The 20897-nt window shown below is 41.9% G+C and overlaps 1 protein-coding gene across 2 annotated transcripts in view; it reads left to right on the top strand.

The window, feature by feature from the left end:
• The window catches only part of aff2 (AF4/FMR2 family, member 2), a 207938-nt gene that overhangs the window by 125168 nt on the left and 61873 nt on the right, over positions 1-20897 (top strand). For both annotated transcript variants that reach the window (XM_085287892.1, XM_085287896.1), the window contains exons 9-10: positions 591-645; positions 12165-12202. In XM_085287892.1, the coding sequence (XP_085144018.1) occupies positions 591-645; positions 12165-12202 (93 nt within the window). The remainder of the gene's footprint in view (positions 1-590; positions 646-12164; positions 12203-20897) is intronic.

Raw genomic sequence — 20897 nt, forward strand, 5'->3', positions numbered from 1 at the left:
AATAAAACATGGGAACTTGCCAATCCACAGCACATAAATACTGAATAATTTGTGTGGTAAGGAGCAGGTGATGCTGTGAGGGAGGTCATGTTATCGACTGCGCCTTATATATCTCTTTCATTGGAGCTGTATTGTTAGCAGTTGATCTCTCGCACGGGGAGAGCAAAGCAAACACGAGAATAGGAGAAACAGGGCAGCGACCAGGTTCTTTTTCCAATTAGAAACCTCTTTAAAAAATCAGCGTGCAATCGTGATGAAGGGCCCGTGTCTGCCAAGCACCTCCTCTTTTGTTTCCAAGAAATTCTTGGCCGTAGGTCAGCAGTTGTCAGACAGAAAGTTTCCAGGTGAAAAAACAATCCCTGAGCTCTAAAAGCTGAACATCTGGTAGGTTTTTAGCTGTGAATGTCCGCTTCCTCATTCCCCAACATGAACCACCAGCTCGCTGCTTTTTTTTGCTGTGTAATTAATCCGTTGACCAAAAAAAAGGCTCTTGAAAGGGAATCGCAGATCACAACTTGCCATAATCGAACTAATGCAAGCAGACAGGAGGTCACGGCCGCAATAACACGTGTCTCTGTGTCTCTGTGCAGAATGTTGGAGGATGACCTGAAGATCAGCAGCGACGAGGAAGAGGCCGAACAACAGGTGAGCTCCCTCTGCTGTCCGTCCTCTTATTCAGCTGCTGCATATGATCCCTCGCTCCGGCTTCTCCTCCATCTGTCCTTCAGCGTTTCATCTACTAGCATAGCACCCAGTAAATTCAGCTGTGGTTGGGTCACATTTGTTAATTCATTCATCTGGGAGTTGTCAGTGTTACTGAAAGCATAATTCGTCCTCATTTTTCCTTCCATTTGTCACTTAATGTCTTGTATTACAGTAGCTTAAAAGATAGATACTTAGAAAGTTGCATCAGCTTTGACAGTGGACTCCATATGAAGGATACTGAGCCCCCAAAGTGCCCACATACTCAAAGACTTACTTTAAGTAATAGGATCACATGTAAATCTTCCTATGAGTTACATGAGTACACTGTAAAATGTTAGATTTAATGGAATTGACTGGTTTGCATTCAGTTTATATCAAGCGCTTTTCTTTAACCATTCATTATATGGATAAATGAACCTTTGATTTTATATATTGCAGTTGCATTTTCCTCAAAATGATTGCTTCCTGTTTATGAAGCATTAAATAAAAATCAGAAGGAGTAACACTGTTTATAGGTGCTGGATGTCAGTGCCGTGCCCAGAGTTATTTTGTTCTTCATGAATGACACGGCAAAGTCGGGTCATGTCATCTGGACCAAGACGCAGGACACGGAGGGAGACAAAACACAAGTTTAAACAAAGCACGAGCCGTTTATTGTGGCTGATTAGCATGAATACCAAAAAAAAGCAAAAGGCGAAGCGGGGCGAAAACTAAACTAAAACCTAAACTGGAAAAAAAATACAATTTTTGATGACTGTGACAAAAACATGAATATGACGAATAAACACGAACACGAAACTTGAGCACAACCTGAACAGAATCACGAATGACCTGAAACTTGACATGAAGGGAAGAAAACAGACGACCTGACAAAGACTGAATGGACCACACAGACTAAATACACACAAGAGGTGATCAGGGAAAGTGGAAAGACCTGGGTACACAGCTGACACAAATCAACATAATGACACCGCAGGGGAAGTAAAACAAGAGACACCTGACTCTTCAAAATAAAACAGGAAACACTGAGAGACGCAGACATGACAACTCAGGCTTGAAAGCATGAAACACGCAGACAAGAAACACACGACAACTAACACAGAAGGCCTGAGTGGAAACGTAACCCAAACTTAACATTATCTCATGAGCAGAGATGGGCAGTAACGTTTTACAATGAACTGTAATCTGATTACTTTTTTCAAGTAACAATTAATGTTATGGATTACTATTGCAAAATAAGTTAGATTACTGTTACTTTCCTGTAAGCACGCTACGTTACTAAACCGTGATTTTGTTCGTGAGAGCGTCTAATGATAATGACGTTCGAGTGTGCGACGTCCGTGGCAACAACAGACGTGTGCAGATCAACAATGGATAATATGGAGTGCAGGAGAGAGTACGACCATGCAGCATTAAAAATGTGGACGGACTTATAGTACTTTACGGTTTATTGCGTACAAAGTGATAAAAACATTAGTGTCCGCCGTACACAAACTTCTTTCTACAGTGAAAAATGTAACTTCAAATCTTATATGCTGGAATATGCAGAAAATAGGTTTAAATGTTAAAGAAATGTCTAAGACTGTTGCATATAATTCAATTTTTACTTGATGTAATGTGCATAACATTAAAAATTTTAAACTAATTAAACAATTTTAAAAAGAGAATTTTCCCTTTGATTCAATTTTATATGATGGATTATGCATAAAAAATAGAATTGGTCTGTTGGTTTATTACATATTCAGGTTGTGTATCATGTTTTTGAAAAATAACTAAGAAACTATGTAACTAATTACTTTTCAAAATAAGTAATCAGTAGTGTAACAGGATTACTTTGTTGGAGAAGTAGTCAGTTATAAGTAACTAATTACTTTTTCAAGTAACTTGAACAACACTGCTCATGACTATTACAAAATAACTTAACTCTACCCTTTCTTATGGAGAACACGTGATTTTAACATAATATTAACATAAGAAATCAACAATACACGAAACGCTGGGTCACAGATCTGACAGGCCAGGCTCAGGGACGAGGCGCTAAGGAAGACCAAATCTGATTGCATGCTGCCCCCTCACTGTGATGTCACAAACAGCTGGAAATCAAAGTACAACAAAGCTGGCTACAGGTTTATACTGAAGTCATGCAGGGTGCAGGGGGAACGACTCAGGTTTTACAGTATAAATACTGGCTGACATTTACACTTTAGAAGAGTCAGTTAGTTGTTATTATTACATAATAACTGTAAGTTTAACCTGACATTTATCTCACACTACACATCAAGACTAACATTGTGCAACTTCATGCTGAAGAAAATGTGCAATATGATCAAAAGCTTCAGGAAAACTAATACATGTAATTTCTGGTGAGATTGTTTATTTTTTCCTATTAAAATGCAATAAACCAAACACAGACATGCAGGAAAGTGAGATGTTCCAGTAACAAGCAGACACGGAGAAAGGAAAGTGAAAGCTCCTCCTGTACTTTATTTATTGACTTTATTGAGTGACTAATTACTGGCGATCTTTTGGTTTTTACTTTAAGTTTTGTAATGAATCATTTAGATGCTAATTTAATTCGTCATTCTGTAATAGCTTTTTAAATTGTTCAATTTATTAAGTGTTTGTAATTAAATACAGTAGGTCAGTTAGTGTTCTGGTGGCTCTGCATGCTAATTCTGGGGCTAAAAAACACCAAGCATAGTCATTAAAGGTCAGAATGTCAGTATCGGCGGTAGCTTCTCCATCACTGGTCTGATGTTTACAAACCTTGGAGCGGTGATGTGTCCTGTTGTGGGGTGTATCAGCATTTTTTATCCACTATTCACTGACTAAAGAGGTCGGCTTTGTCACTCTGGGAAACTTTGCATATTTGCGTGCGGTCGTCCTGCTCTTCCTGTCTTGTTTTTCAGTATGGAAATTGGCACGGTGGCCCTTTCTCCTCTAATCACTGTCATCACGCGCTAATGATGCCAGAGATGAGTTCAAAGCAGTCAGTGGGGGTCGTGCTGCTGCCCCCTCCCCACTGTGCACACAGATATCAGCGCTCATCAAAGAGTCTGTGAGATGTTTTCTGTTAATGAAGATACCGATTCCTCTCATCCCATTTTAACTGGCCTTCTGATTGTATAATAACCATGATGGTAGATATTATAATTATAAATGATGGCAGGTCATTTATAATGGTTTAAGTTTGTGTAATGTGTGCATTCAGGATTGCAGTGAGTGGCAGTATAATTAGAAAAATACTGAACAACTATGGCTTGTTTGGAAAGGTTTCCAGGAGAAAACGTCTTCTCTCTAAAAGAAAAAGAAATGGAATCGCAGCTTAGGTCTGCACACAAACTGTAAGACGTATGGAACAACGTCCTTTGGACAGACAAGACAGAAGTGGAGATGTTTGGCCATCTACGACAGTAAAAACACCCCGTCGAGCATGGTGTGCTGGAGGGGTGATGATTTGGTCTTGTTTTGCAGCCACAGGACCTGGGCACCTTGTAATCATCATATTCTGGAGTCAAATGTGATCACTGTCTGTCTGACAGTGATCCCAAACACAGCAACAAATCTACAATGATTCAGTCAAAGTCCAGAACTCAACCAAAATATTATAGCAAGACCATAAATAAGATATCCATGAACGATTGTCTGCAAACCTCAGAGTACTGTGGAAAACGTTCTTTTTCATATGATTGTATACATTTGATTGCTTGCATCGTTTGCACTGAGTTTGTATGCATATATTTATCCAATCGAATGAGATTTGGAACAACTAGCGAGTCCTACTTGTCATATACGTCACCTTCAGCCAAAGCTGAAAAATGAAGCCAAGGTAGAAGCGCCAAAAACTGCCGTTCTTGTTGGCCACTCAGTCTCCATATGCACAGCTTTATCCATATAAAGAAATAAAGCCTGCTACAAAAACAGTTTGTTCTATAGCTGATTTCCTCCTTCATATTCTCATTCCTTTCTATATTCTTATGGGTTAAAATAAGATGTGTGGCCACTTTGACTGTGCTGACACAGGCGGCTCTACCCAGTCACTGTCTGCTAATTCTAATGAATGTGGCATCAGTCACACTGAGGCCTTAACTTACGGTGTCCTGAACCAATAAGTGACATCAGCATTTTGTCTTGTTGAACTAGATTCAATTATTTATTTTATCATCAGTCTACACGTAAGACACCATCATTTAATTAATTTCTGAGAAATAACTAAGAAACACCATCTTTGAAAAAGTTTTCCGCTCCTTTAACATGACATTTGGTCTTTGTCAGCTGTTCTTGAGGTACTTCAATAACTTCACGTAAATGTGCCAAAATGACTGGATATAGCAGTCGTAGCTGATAGTGTGTCAGAGTGAATAACAAGCTTTGGGAGTCATGAGCGAATTGACTTTAGACCTGCGAGAGAGAATTGTGTAAAGGCATGGATCTGGGGAAAATTGCAAGTATGTTTCTGCAGTGCTGAAAGTATGATGTTTGAAACAGAAGTTGTTTGGAACTATCAGCAGTTCCCTCGGTTTGAGGTACTAAAGGTATTAAAGAACCTCCTCGGTTCTAAAAGATCCTGACAGGACGTGGAGGTGGGAGAACATTATAGAAAATCACAGACAGTCGTATAGAAGATTCCCAAAAGGCTCAAGAATTTCAATTAAATTAAATAAAATGTTATTTATATAGCGCCAAATAAAAGAAAACAAAGATTTCAAGATGCTTTGTAAGGCATAGACTCTACAACTGTACAGAGAAAACCCCAACAGTCAGTGGGAAGGAAAAACTCCCTTTTAACAGGAAGAAACCTCCAGCCAGAGCCAGGGTCATGGAGGGGCGGGGCCATCTGCCGTGACCAGCCGGGGGTGATGGGAGGGAGACAGGATAAAAGAAACACCAGAAGAAATCTCAGATAACAAGAAGCGAAGATTTGAGGCTGACGTTGCTGCTAAAGGTGATTTAACGAAGTGTCTGAACACCTTTACGTTAAAACTGGATTTTTCCTTCTTTCTGTATTTAAGAAAAAACAAAAACCTGTTTTACTCAGAATTAATTGAACCATTTGAAGATGAAGCCAAGCAGCCAACACCTTGACAGGGGCTGGAAACATCCTCTATGGATTTTATTTATGCAGCAAAGTTTCAAACACAAATGGTTTTCCTCCAATCTCCCATTTGTGGCTGACATATTGTCAAGTCCCAGCAGAATTAAAAAGAGCGAGGGGAAAGGCAGCAGTGTATGGGGGACTGTTTGTTGTATTGTTTGTGTGTAGGTAACAAAAACTACAGGCTTCATTTGTCTGTGCAAATTTTATTTTTATGTGTGTTAGCGAAAGAGATATTTGACATTTTGATATAAAAACACAAAATATATGCAGTGTATGCAAAAAGGCCACAGGATTAAGTCTAATTCGACTGTTTTCACCATACATTCAGTCGCTCTCTTTCTCTCTCACGCTCTGTATTTTTTATTTTGTTGTCAGCCTGTGTGCAAGACAGACACTGGGATTGATTTAGATAAACAGAGAGGGAGGTGCGAAAGAATGAAAGGAACTGAATAAGTTAGAGGGAGAGAGACCAAACAGAGTGAAAACAACACAGACAGGAGGAAAAGACGGAGAAAGAGGGAAAGAAAACCAGATGACAGTGAGGCTGAGATGTATTTGGTGGCATTTTTCCGTGCATGCTCTTAACAGGCTTATGGCAAATGAGTGCACGGTGTATTATCAAGCTTTCTTAGCCTGAAGTAAAACACAACACGCACACATTCATAACTGACACACACACATATATGCTTGCATGTACTACACATTTGCGCACATATACATAGGGAGATGCACATACAGTGTACTCATGCAGACGTTGCCTCACAAGCATTTACACCAGCAAACACATAAATATAAACACATGCTGACAGAGTGTGTGTGTGTGTAAGAGAGACACACACACAGATGCACAGTGTCATTAGTATGCCGTGGCACAACACTGTGAGGGCAGCAGAGGAGTATGATGAATATGTTTTTGGCACAGAGCAAAAGGAGATGGAGGAGAGGAGGGAATTGAAAGAAGGAGCAGAGGAAGGGGGAGATGAGGAAAGAGGAGAGGAAAGGAGTGAGGGCAGAAAAAAGAGAGATGTTCCTAATGACTTTAGAAACTGACAGAAAAACAGCAACCCAATTACCGCTGCAGGACCGTCCTTTGTCTCTATCTGCCTGTGTTTCTCTCTGCGAGCTCGTGATGACAGATCACCTTGGTCAGAGCAAAGTCGGGCTTAAAAGTTCCGTCTCTATATGAAGGCACAGTTGCAGCTGGGAAAAGTGTCTAGCAGAAAGGAAGCCTTAAACACATCACGCCTGCTGCACTGTGGCTTAGCTACAGTAATACTGAATGCAGACGAGTTTTGTGCGTAGGCTGAGTAATGTTACACGACGCTATAATATTAAATTCAGGAAAATGCAGCTGGAGGAGATCAGTTTTAGCTGCGCAGCTTTCGGATGAATCTGTGGAGGAAATCAGGTCTAAAGAGATAAACATGCCAGCCTGACAGAGCTGGTTGGTAAAGGTTAAAAGAGCTGCATGCATGAACTAACTTGAGCTGCATGCACACTGCATGGAGCAGAGAGTTGGCTTTGTCTCCATGGGAAACTCACAGGTGTTAGTCGAAACATTAGCAATAGCTCTGCAGTGAATTAGCATGAAGAGTCTTGAACCTGGAACATTTAAATAGAATTAAGCTGATATCCTTTTTTTAGTTTGAAAAGTTGGTTTAGTTTAGTTTTCCCGACATTGGTTACCATTGTGATCTGTATTATTTTATCTATGCCTTTACAGTCACCGGGGTTCTTTGCCCAAGGATTAAGCCATTGGCGTTCCAATTGGCAGACAACCTGCTGAGGCCAATCAATGTTCAGCCAATAGTAATGGCAAACGTTTTGACTTCTGCTAGCAGGGAAAGCGCAGGAAATACAAATTTTATTACAAATTTCAGTTATACTATGATCGTAATAGGGACGAGAGGCTGAGGCACGACTACAATGTCAGTGTCTGTCGGTGCGCCCCAGGGTGGCTGTGGCTACAATGTAGCTTGCCATCACCAGTGTGTGAATGTGTGTGTGAATGGGTGGATGACTGGATATGTAAAGCGCTTTGGGGTCCTTAGGGACTAGTAAAGCGCTATATAAATACAGGCCATTTACCATTTACCATTACAATGACTGTGAGCATGTGCAATGAACTCTTTTAAGCAACTTTGATGCGTCGAGATAGCGATAAAACAGCAGCCTACCAACCTGCTTTCAGTCCGCTATCAGTTAGTGCACAGTGTTAGTGCATCAGTCAGTGATTTCATGGGGTTAATATAGTTGTTGTTTTTTGTATTAATACAGCAAATATCAAATTGGCATAAATCCAAAATCTACACAGGTCCAAATAAACTCTCACAGATTTGAAACATAATTGTTTTCACCAACAGTGATGTTGTTGCTGCAGGTTGGCAAAGCAAAATGACATAAATCCTCGTCAATCTACAACAACAAACAAGTCGCACTCATCCATTCAGACTGACTCAGGCTGATTGTTTATAAATTAGATGGTAGTTATTTTCTAACCTTTGCTAGTCTGTCTGAGACTGATTGCAGCCAGTCTGAGTTGGACCATTATTGCTTGGAGACAGGTTGCCTCCCACCGGGTGACCTGTGGCGTCACTTTTATATCAAAGTTGCCCAGATGTTGAGGGTGTTGCACACTCAACCTCTGGGTGAATATTTCATTGTTGTAGCTACTTGCAATCAGTTGCATAAAAAAAAAGAAATATATAGAAATCGATCAGTCTGTCAGTGTAATCACCAGTTGCCAAATCATTTTTACTGTGACTGAGCCTTTACGTGAAGAAAAAGGTCTACTATGTGACAGATCCTCACACATCACCTCTTCCTATCAAAATAGTTTTAAAACATTTTGCATTGGCTTCCTATATCATCTATATTCTGGACGGATCACAGATTGTAAGAAGGGAGCTAACAAGGAAGTAAAGCATTTGCTTCTAGTACTATGAAGCAGTTTTTCTGTGAATGGCTTTCTGTTTAGCTTGGCTCTTGGCGTGCACTGCAGAATGCAAATGAGCATGCAGACTACAAAATGCACAGAAAACACTTCAACTGCTGGAAATCCAGTACACATCATAGTGATGTACTCAAGGATTTGAATGTGCACTAGGTAGGAAACATGAAACCAGAGCATCAAAGGAAATCTGATTAGCGGAGCTTTACGACAAAAAGACCCACGCTGGTGTTCGGGGTGCCGTTAAGTCTGTGTAATCGACACGTGTAGAAAATATGTTGTGTTGCACAAGTGAGCAGCTCTGACCTTTTATCTATCCAGTGGCAACATCCTATTAATCATCTAAAGCACATAGTTACAGGGTGACCTCAAATCACAGTCCTGGGTGGTTTAATTGTGAAGCAGCCTCATAAATAAAGAAAAGCTGAAAGAAGTGAACGGTGGGTGTTTATGGAGAGAACAAGGACGTCGGGACAAGTGTCAGGACACCGCTTTCACTACAACTTTAATTAAAGCTCAAAATTGGGTTTTTGAAATGAATATGTTTACTTTTAGCCTTGGTAGGTTTTTTGTGCCTGTATAATCACCAGTTTTGCAACTAAATGCAATTGTTCATTTTTGGCGTAATGCTAGGTGATCTCAGAGTGCAGATCATGTCCACTGCTGTGACTTCCATCAGAGATTGGCAGACTTCCTGCAGAAGAGCAGCAGTTTAAAAAAAAAAAGAAAGGACAGAGGCTACCAACGAACCTTGAAATAGAAATATCGCGTAACAACGAGTCAAAGCAAGCTAGACAGCACAAACAAATAGAAGTATAGAAAGGCATCGATCAGTGAGTTCAAAAGCCTGCCGAGTAAATGCAAAGTGTTAAAGTGACTACGTGGGCTTAAAGGCAGCTGAGTAAACAGAGTCCTTATCATGGCTAACACATCGCAAAGAAACACACTTGTTCATATGTTAGCTGTCTGTTGGACATGATTGAGATCACAGCCATCAAACCAAGCAGAGATGCTCATGTATGTAACAGGACAGATTAAAGACTGACAATGTTCACGAACAGGAAAGTGTTCGGTGGACTTGCTGTGTCAAATCCAGCTGGCATCGGAGGGAAAGATGCTAAAATACAGTCGCTTTGTGTTCCACTTGTGAAAATCCAGCAGCTCCTGTATTTTCAGTAACGCAACCTCCTCGCAAGAGTTGCATCATAAATTCAAGAACTGAGTTCAGGTGTTAGAAATGCTTTTACAAAGTCTCTCACGTGAAAGTAAAGTGACACCGTACAAGACAAGCAAAGAATTCATTGTTCGCTTCCTGTTTAAATTGGTGTGGGGGTGTTTAAAGCCTTGTTAAGACCGTATTGCCGGCCCCGCTGTGAAACATTGAGATGTCTCGCACCCACACGAGAAAGGCGAGCGAAGAGGGGATTTTAGAAATATAATCATATACGTCTGGAAAAGCTTTAAGGTCTGAATCGTGTTGCTTTTGGTAAAACAGCTTGTCCCTTTTTGTCGGGAACAATGCTCGCAGCCGTGTTATAACAGAGGAGATTGTGTGAATAAATGCTGGTTGGTTTGTTCTTTATTTAAATCCAAGTAAAGCCACCAGCCAGCTAAATATATTCACACATAGATCCTCTCCATGAGCCCTGCAAGCCTCCCAAAGCCAAAGATCTGAGGAGGTTTGTTGTTCTAGCCTGCAGCTCCACATCGATCTATCAGAAACTTCACTGGTCCAGTTAATCACCTTATTCCTAGAGAGAGAGAGAGTGGGGGGGGGGAAACAACAACAAGCCGGAGGGAAGAAAAGGTCCTGTTTTTGTTTGAGTAATTCATTTTAATTGTTGGGTTACAGTGCTTGAAGAAAAATTAATGGCTGATATTTGCAGGAATTGAGTTTACTGTTTTTGTTTTGTCGCTCTAATTGATGTAGCCATGCGCAAAAATGACTGGGAGGCGTCAGAGGGAGGAAGAGAGGACGGGGGAGAACGTGGAGGCTAGGAAAAGGCTTCACTGACATGCTTAATCACCCCCCACCCCAATCCCCCCTCCCCCTTGTTCTTTTTGCTGAAAGGAGGAAAAGTATGAATAGAAATAAAGCAGAAGCTCGGAGTGAAGAGAGAGGGCAGGGAGGAAGCGCGGAGGAGGGGGCGTAAAGGAAGAAAGTCGACTTTACTGTCATTTTAATGACAGTAAAGTCGACTTATAGAGGAGAGCTGATCGAGGGAAGGTGAGGCTAAGAAAGTGAAAAGATAGTTTGTGTTTTCTGGAAAATAATTAAGAAAAGCAACACACACACACATGGTTACACTGTCGTTCAGTACAGAGGGGTCGTATCACGAACTCATCTACACTGAGTGCAGCAGCTGGAAAGGACGACTGTAATCTCAACTTTTCTCAAACTAGAATTTCAAATTTAATCTTAAAATACTCTGTCATACATTTGACCTTTGACCTCTGAACAATAATGCTCTATGTCGCTATTTAAAAGCATCGAATAGCATCGCCGTTGTTTGTATTGAAAACGTACAGACCAATAGGAAACAACATAGGGAGAGTCTTTGTTGTGTAGTGTATGTTACAGGTTCTAATCATTCCCGACTAACTTTTTGTTGGAAAATCAAATAAACTTGTGATCAACAACTTTTTTCCATGATGTTTATTATTAAATGTTTAAACAAATTTTTACTAAACTATGAAAAAGCTATGCAGTTAAACTATGCAATATATGTTTTATATCTACAAAAATAATCCTGTGCCAAGCCAGCACGCTCTCTGAGCAGCATTTACTTTTAAGGGAATGGTAAGACATCTGTAGTGCAGTATAACACGTGCATTTAAAGTATTTAAAAAGAACAAAGAAAGCGAAACAAAATAAGATACCATTGCCTTAAAAGTAAATGCTGCCCTGAGAGCGAGCTGGGCTGTGTCGTATTTTTTTGTGGGTTTTTTGTGCTCAATAAATGTAACGAATATTACCACACTGTTCCTGATGTTTGTTAAAAGATGTTTTAGAGATACATAGTTACACAGACTGTGACGATTTGGGTTGATTTTATTTCTCTTTTTTGACACAGTGTCTAGTATCATTTAATCCAACCAAATGAGCGCATTGATCAATTTATCAGCGCTGTCTGGAATTGATTTGAATCGAACCATTAGGTGATCGATAGAGGCACGTCGCTCCTCGCTCGTCCTTGTGGAATAACTGCATCCGTCACACTCGGGAGTTTTAAAAAATGAACAAGCTTTCATTTGTTTCTTAATAAGAACATTAATCAGATCGCGAGTAAAGTCAGTGACGTTTATCACACGTCGTATTGTGTTCTCACCATCATCACTGTCTCGATAGTTAAACATAATCTATGAACATGACTTCTGATTTTTTCTTTTTGTTGTTTCTTTTTGCGACAGGTGTCTGACAAGCCTAAAGCCAGAGCCGCAGCCCTGAGGTAAGACAAATAACCAAACGCTGCACTCTGCAGCCTCGTTTTTATCCTCACAGAAAATAGCACTCACAATAGAGCTGGCGTGCAAGCTGCTCTTCCACCGAGAGCAACCTGGGCTAAGTAAGACCGCAGTCAGATGTCGTGTATTACTTGTTGTTTTGGCAGAGAGAAATAAGGCAGATCCACATATGGCCTGCATTAAGTCAAGTAGCCGGGGCATCATGCTTCTATATGGTGTGGCAGCCAGCGAGTCTTTGGCAGAGGGTGTGAGGTTAATGGAGTGTGTGACTTTCAATATCAGCCAAACAACAAGCTATAAATAACTGTTCTTGCCCTGAAACAGGCAATTGAGGTAGCTGTGGTCAGTGTTTCTCTTTCTGTACTTGTTTTTGAAAGCACGGTTTAGGAGTGCAGAGCCGGCTCACACAACCCTCAGCGTCTAACACGTCTCGCTTCAGTAAATATCCAACGTTTTAGCGGGACGTTGTTTGATTTTTAGGGGTTTTTTGCTATATGAAGTTAATCGCAAATGCAGCCGCTATTAAGTCTTCTGCAGGTGTTGCGCCTCTAATTCACCGAAACATCTGCGGCGACAGGTGTCCGTTTGATAAGGAGAGTCAGCGGCCTGCACGCTTCAGCTCTAACATTCAGATTTAGGCAGCAGACTCGCTATTTGTATCGCAGGGAGACTTTGCAGGGGCTCTGCGTGTAGACTGTGGCTCTGAGGAGGAAACATAAAACCCTGCGTACATGCATGCATGCGTTATGTTTGAAGGTCAGCGAGTAACATTTCCTCAGGCTCTTTTTTAATAAATGTGGTCTCGTTACAGCTTAACACACATTTAACATTTAGATGCTTCTGTTGTTCGTTCGAGTGTAGGGCACCTTGTTATCGATGCTTTTTGAGTTTCCAGCGTTTCCTTTTTTGTTTATTATCCTGGGTTATGGGATGTAATGCATTGTGCATTAGCGTAATCTTATTTCTGCCAGTTGTTACTGTAGATCAAGCATCAGTAATAATCGTCCTGCGGTATGTTGTAGTAAATGAACAGCTTATTCTTGATTCAGCTGGTTAAGTGGCACATGTACAAATGATTTAAGACCTGCATAATTAATGAACACGTTGTTCCTGATTTGTTTTCTTTTCAGTTCATTATTTTTTCCCACCACATTGTTAATCATTACTCTGCAGCGAGGGACCTCCCAGCCTCAGCAGCTCTTGTCCTAAGGTTGTCATCCACTGGGGGTCGGGGTCTGGAGCATATCCCAGCAGTCTTAGGGTGAGAAGCTGGGGTCACTCTGGACAGGTTTTCTAGTCAAACAGGCAAACATTCACAATCACGGCCAATTTAGAATAGCTAGTTAACCGAACATGGATGTCTTTGGACTGTGGGAGGAAAAGATTCTTCTGTTGTGAGGTGAAAGAGCTAACCACTGCACCGCTGTGGCTCCGTTACCTCTGAGTGTATCAGAGTTTGGATACTTTCCTCCCATATAATAGGTTGTTAGTGTCACAGTCACACCATGGAAAACTGTGGTTGTATGATCAAATTATTGTGGCCATATGCAATGTACTCGTGATCTACTTGCATCTTGTAATGGTGGCTTTGAAGACCAGGTCTGCACTAGTCCACTGTTATCAGATTGACACTGGATGGGGTTAAATTAACAATTACATGCGACCTGTGTCTGTTAATTTGGTGATTAGCTGTAAGAAATTGGTAAAAATGTCAAATCTGTATGCATAAATTCACATTAAAGAGAAACTCAGCTGGTTACATTCAGTTTCCAACCAGCCTCGTAGATTTGAAACAGAAACTCCTCCATAAATAGTGACATAGTTGCTGCAGGATGGCAGTTTAACTGCAGAGTGACACGGCTGCTTCATATACGAATATAACCAAAGTACTACGAGTCGGCAACCAGCTGAGTTGTATCGCTTACTGCGAAAAGACACCGTAGACAAGTTGCATTTATTGCATTCATAGTGCAACAAACTGGGATAGCATTTATAAATTAGACAGAAATGATTAGCAAATCTTTGCCAGTCTGTCTGAGAATGATGAGTCCATTGCAGTCGAAACAGGTCGCCTCTCGCCACCTGTGTACTGGACTAACCGTCTAAAGTTCTCACCCACAGACTGAGGCTAGGGGTGTTGCATGTTCAGGGCAGCCATGAATTTTTCCAAGATGCACCGATGTTCCTGTACTGTTTTTACCCCAGTGTGACTGAGCAATTATGGAAGCAGTTGATTATAAAACATAGTTTTATTATAACAGCTGCAACCATCTATGGCTTGTATAATAACGGGAGCAAAGGAGAAGGTGAGAGATGATGCTGCCGAGCGATGCTCCACCATGGCAGGATGTTGGGGTGGATGGATGGGTCCAAAAACAATCTCTTGAAGACTGTCAGTGTTTTCAGTTTCCATTTCCGTTTTCATAGTTGAAGCCGTTTATTGGCCAGCAGTCATAAAGAGCATTGTGATATCAGAAGTACAGGTTTAGGGCTGATTAAACAAATGTTTTAGTCGCCGATGATGAGTCTAGCTTTCTCCAGAGGACTGCATATTTGTTGGTGTTGTTTTTTTTTTTTGTAATAATTAATGAATTCATTATTTTTTTGTAGTCTGTCATGTCTGGCAGCTTTTGCAATCAGAATTATGATCTCCACTGTTGTGCCAAACATATTTGCTTTTCCAAGACAAGCTCGGTAAGATCACCTGGTTCATCTTTTTTAATGTATTTAATTGTGCTTCTCTTGTTGCCACTAATTGCATTCTTCACTAAGCATACAGGGAGTGCAGAATTATTTGGCAAGTTGTATTTTTGAGGAATAATTTTATTATTGAACAACAACCATGTTCTCAATGAACCCAAAAAACTCATTAATATCAAAGCTGAATGTTTTTGGAAGTAGTTTTTAGTTTGTTTTCAGTTTTAGCTATTTTAGGGGGATATCTGTGTGTGCAGGTGACTATTACTGTGCATAATTATTAGGCAACTTAACAAAAAACAAATATATACCCATTTCAATTATTTATTTTTACCAGTGACACCAATATAACATCTCCACATTCACAAATATACATTTCTGACATTCAAAAACAAAACAAAAACAAATCAGCGACCAATATAGCCACCTTTCTTTGCAAGGACACTCAAAAGCCTGCCATCCATGGATTCTGTCAGTGTTTTGATCTGTTCACCATCAACATTGCGTGCAGCAGCAACCACAGCCTCCCAGACACTGTTCAGAGAGGTGTACTGTTTTCCCTCCTTGTAAATCTCACATTTGATGATGGACCACAGGTTCTCAATGGGGTTCAGATCAGGTGAACAAGGTGGCCATGTCATTAGTTTTTCTTCTTTTATACCCTTTCTTGCCAGCCACGCTGTGGAGTACTTGGACGCGTGTGATGGAGCATTGTCCTGCATGAAAATCATGTTTTTCTTGAAGGATGCAGACTTCTTCCTGTACCACTGCTTGAAGAAGGTGTCTTCCAGAAACTGGCAGTAGGACTGGGAGTTGAGCTTGACTCCATCCTCAACTCGAAAAGCCCCCACAAGCTCATCTTTGATGATACCAGCCCAAACCAGTACTCCACCTCCACCTTGCTGGCGTCTGAGTCGGACTGGAGCGCTCTGCCCTTTACCAATCCAGCCACGGGCCCATCCATCTGGCCCATCAAGACTCACTCTCATTTCATCAGTCCATAAAACCTTAGAAAAACCAGTCTTGAGATATTTCTTGGCCTAGTCTTGACGTTTCAGCTTGTGTGTCTTGTTCAGTGGTGGTCGTCTTTCAGCCTTTCTTACCTTGGCCATGTCATGAGTATTGCACACCTTGTGCTTTTGGGCGCTCCAGTGATGTTGCAGCTCTGAAATATGGCCAAACTGGTGGCAAGTGGCATCTTGGCAGCTGCACGCTTGACTTTTCTCAGTTCATGGGCAGTTATTTTGCGCCTTGGTTTTTCCACACGCTTCTTGCGACCCTGTTGACTATTTTGAATGAAACGCTTGATTGTTCGATGATCACGCTTCAGAAGCTTTGCAATTTTGAGACTGCTGCATCCCTCTGCAAGATATCTCACTATTTTTGACTTTTCTGAGCCTGTCAAGTCCTTCTTTTGACCCATTTTGCCAAAGGAAAGGAAGTTGCCTAATAATTATGCACACCTGATATAGGGTGTTGATGTCATTAGACCACACCCCTTCTCATTACAGAGATGCACATCACCTAATATGCTTAATTGGTAGTAGGCTTTCGAGCCTATACAGCTTGGAGTAAGACAACATGCATGAAGAGGATGATGTGGACAAAATACTCATTTGCCTAATAATTCTGCACTCCCTGTATATCTAATTGGCAGAGACACTGCGGATGTAACATTGTCATCAGTGATAAGTTTTCTGAAGGTGTTAAAGCCCATTTTCATTATTTTAAGACATGTTTCCATTTATCTTCCAGGGCTGTGTGGGCTCCCCGGTTTGTCTTCTTGCTAAGTGTTAACATCTTTGGGGAACATATCACCTACTTAATCATTAGAATAAAAAACAATGTTAGATGCATTTTTAACATCACAGAACATTGGAAAGAATCCATGTAAACAGCTGATTTTGGCACCGGGATCAATTTTTCATAAGTTCATCTTTTACTTGCAATGTGTTGTGAAGCCCAGACTGGTGCATTAGGATATAAGAATCTTTTATAAATGAGGCTCGTTGTGTTCACAATCTGAGGGCATTAGTATTCAAGTCTGGAGTGTGACTGTGTGTGTGTGTGTGTGTGTGTGTGTGTGTGTGTGTGTGTGTGTGTGTGTGTGTGTGTGGTGTTCAGTAGATTGGGCTGCAGAGTGAATGGGCTCATTAGCGGTAGCAGAGTAACACATGGCCTGGGGCACACACAGACACACACTCTCTTTCTCTTTTGCTTTGCTGTCTGTCTCTCTCTCACACACACACACACACACACACACACACACACACACACACACACACACACACACAGATATCTGTGGGGATGCTGGGACTAGAGATGCTGTGAGCGATCCACTGGCTATATCCCCCCGTGGAAAGCAACACTCGCTGTCTCACCCACACTCCTCACACCATCCATACAGACACGCATATTTTTTTAGTCCTTGCTCTAACAGCGTTACCCACATACCAATCGTTATTGTGCCACACACACAACCACCCACCTTAAACATCCCACCACAGTGTATATTAGACTGTATCATTCTTTTATTACTTCTCTGTAATCTTCACAATCTCTGCTAGCTGCTTCTGTTTTGTGCGTTATATCCCGTTCACATCTTTCATCACACTGGTGAGGAAAATCGCCTCCAGTGATATGAACTGGTCTTTTTTTTTGTGATTATTTTAATAGTAATAGCGTTCGAGTAGTTCTGGGTGGGTAGTCCTAGTGTTATTTTAGTTAGCGGTGTGAATGGTGTTGAATGGGTTTTACTGAGAGCTCTTTGATGTACAGGTCCTCTGTATTCATAACTGGGGACAGCAATAACTCGAAACCATTCAGACACGGGCAAATCAATATGCTGATATAGTAAAGCTCAACAATGATGGATGTGCTTGCATGAGCAGTAATGAAAACAGGCTGCTCGTTCAGGCTGTCGGGTCAGGAAGTTTAGCAGAATGCTTTGACACAGAAGAAGAACCTACTTTTAGTTCATGGGAAAGTTATTATTATTTAATGAGACCTTATTTCTCGAATAGCAGCTTTTCTTTCACTTGTTGTATCCTAAAGGTGTTCAGATTATATAGAAAGTCAGGATGGGGACAGACGTTAACCACGGGCGGTATATTTATGTAAATGTAGGACCGCTTAAAAACGAATGATGTGAGCAAGAAATAATTATGGGAAATATTAACCAAATGAGAGAAGAATCCAAACGAAACACCTGAACACTTGAGACATGCAGACACATGGGAAGGTTAACAACATCAACATGGGACAACGGGAAACTGACACAATATATACACATGAGGAGAGACATGGTAACACATGGGGAACGCAGCAGGAATGAATTAGACGTGTCGAGACAGGGATAGGAAAACTGAACACACTGAACACAGGATGAGACGCTGTCAAAATAAAACAGGAAGTACAACACTGAGACCGTGACGAAGATGTAGGAACTTGTGACACGTAGGGCGAGAGTTGTTACACTCTAGCCGGTCGCCGAGCTGTTAATAAGTCCCCTGAAAACATTGTAGAGCTCGTCAGTCGAACAAGCTCATTAAGGGTGTCCTGCAGATATATTAACACAGACGCTGCATCGCTCGCTGTTTGTCATCGTGGCGATGCTTGAACACAGCCACCATGTTGCTCACCAGCAGGCCGGCCTCTAGGGAGGCAGAGGTCTATACACTATCATAACTCATAATATCATTATAATCAAGTTTGATTTGTTACAAAGCCTACAACTATATGTATAATACATATGTGGATGCTTATGTAGCTACAACTCAAGTATATGTTTCAGTTAATTGTAGTAAAAGAGAATCCAGCACCCAGATAATTTAGGAGTATTTATTTTTTTTTATTTTATTATTTTTTTTTTTCTAAATGACATCAGAAACAGCAGTATGCGACATTACGTGATGGCAGAGCTTCAGTTCATCCTTTGTCTTTTTTTTTTTTTTTTTTTTTTTTTTTTAATAAATAGGACAGGGGGAATGAATGAGAGAAAGAGGGGGAGAGAAAGAAAGAAAACCAAAGGGGAGAAGAGACGGTGAGAAGGGGGGGGAAGAGAGAGAAAAAAAAAAAGAACTCCTGGGTCACCTGTATGGAGAAAAAAAACAAACAAACAAAAAAAACAAACAGAGGAGACAGCAAACAACAAAGAGCAACATAATAATAGAGAAAACAAAGCACCATCACAATAAACTAGCTAGTCATAGATATCAATATTTACTAAATAATAAACGATATTGTGCAGCACGCAAGATAGACAGCGCACAGTGTGCTTTGAGGCAGCAGCCAAGAAAGCTTTAGTCCGCGTCTGTGAATACCCATGTGTACACCTGTGTGCATACCTGTGTGGATCAGCATGCTTGCATTCCAAAGGTTTCTCCATGTAATGATCTGCTAGGGAGTGTGGGGGGGCCACAGCCCCGTCCTCCAGGGTGTGAAGCGGGTATGGAGGAGATCAAAACTCCAGACATCCAGAGGCCCCCAGAACACAAGAGACCAAGGAAGACCAACAGAGGGGCAGCCGCGCCACTGTCCCAGTAAGAGCTGAGGAGAGTACCAGATGAGGGCTCGCCCAGCAGCCGCGGAGCAGAAGTCAGGGGGAGTTGCAGTGACGCGCCCGTGAGCTCCGCCGGCCCCCAGCTGTGCCTGAGTGACCGAGCCCCAGGCCGAGAGGCCGGGGGCACCCCACCTCCAAAGGGGCCCGAGCGAGCCCCAGGCCCCAGGCCCCGACAAGCGGCCGCCAAGGAGTGAGCCGGTGTGTACCCGGACGCCCACCCCCAGACACAAAGAACCACCAACACACCGACACCTGAGGGAGTCCGCCACCGGCAGGGGAAGTGGTGGTGGGTGGAGATAGGCCTCCAAACCTTGGAGGGCCTGAGGTGTCCCCAGAGAGGTGGCGTCTGATACCCAACCTGACATATAGACACAGACATACAGGCACACACAGACACAAACATCCATTCCCACCCTCATGCTCTCATATGCACTCACTCCACACTCAACCAACGTGGAGACAGACATAAAGAGACGCTGTACACACAATCACACTCCCCAAGCGTACTCTACAAACCGGGTCTAGGTACCCTTGCCCCTGGAGGGGGGAATTGCACCCAGACCCAGGTGGTGTTACCCTTTTCCCTGCGGTGGGGAGAGGCAGACCACCCCGACTCCGCAGCAGCAGGGAGGCCCCACACCCCAGACCGCAGTCGGACGGCCAACTCCTCCTACTAGCCCTCCCGCTCCAGCAGGCCGCAGAGAATGGGGGTGGGAGAAGACTCCAAACCTCCCTCCACCCGCTCATTGTAGTGTTGATACATATGTGTTCTAAGGTGCAATTAAAACCCAGGAGGGCATGGAGCTACCTGCCAAGGAGCAGCAGGTAAGCGCATAGTCCCTCCTGCTAGCCCTCAATGACTAAGTGTATTTAAAATTGAGAGGTGGGCAACGACGTCAGGGGTGAGGTATACACCCTGATGGTAATTCGGACTCCGTGATTGTGCCCACCCCCAAGATCCTATATGTATGTGTAATGAGAGTGTGAATAATGTGAATGTCTAAGTTGTGGGATAAAATTGAGGCAGAGGCAGCCAGAGATGGGGAGGGAAGGAAGGGAATTTAGGAGTATTTAACATAATAAGACGTTCAGCTACAGGGCCAATTAACCGTGGCACTTTCAGTGAAACATTACTTTAAAAAATTTACATAAAGCAGCATTAGCTGAGTTTAAAAGAAAGACTTAGTGCTTATTGTGATATATCAAATGAAACACACAGAAGAGGTTATTAAAAAGGCTGTAAAACCACTTGCACAGTCACATGCTCATATATTAATTTGTGTGCTGAAATAGATCATCTCAAAGTTAAGACTAGTGACTGAAGTTAGTGGGAGTAAAGAAATACCTCGACTGATGTGACAGGTTATACACTCACCAGCCACTTTGTTAGACACACCTGTTGAACTAAGATATCTACGTGA

The sequence above is a fragment of the Mchenga conophoros genome, linkage group LG2 (genome assembly GCF_057382185.1).
Source record: "Mchenga conophoros isolate Kocher_MC1m ecotype Shallow Benthic linkage group LG2, M_conophoros_male_GT1.1, whole genome shotgun sequence".
NCBI lineage: Eukaryota > Metazoa > Chordata > Actinopteri > Cichliformes > Cichlidae > Mchenga > Mchenga conophoros.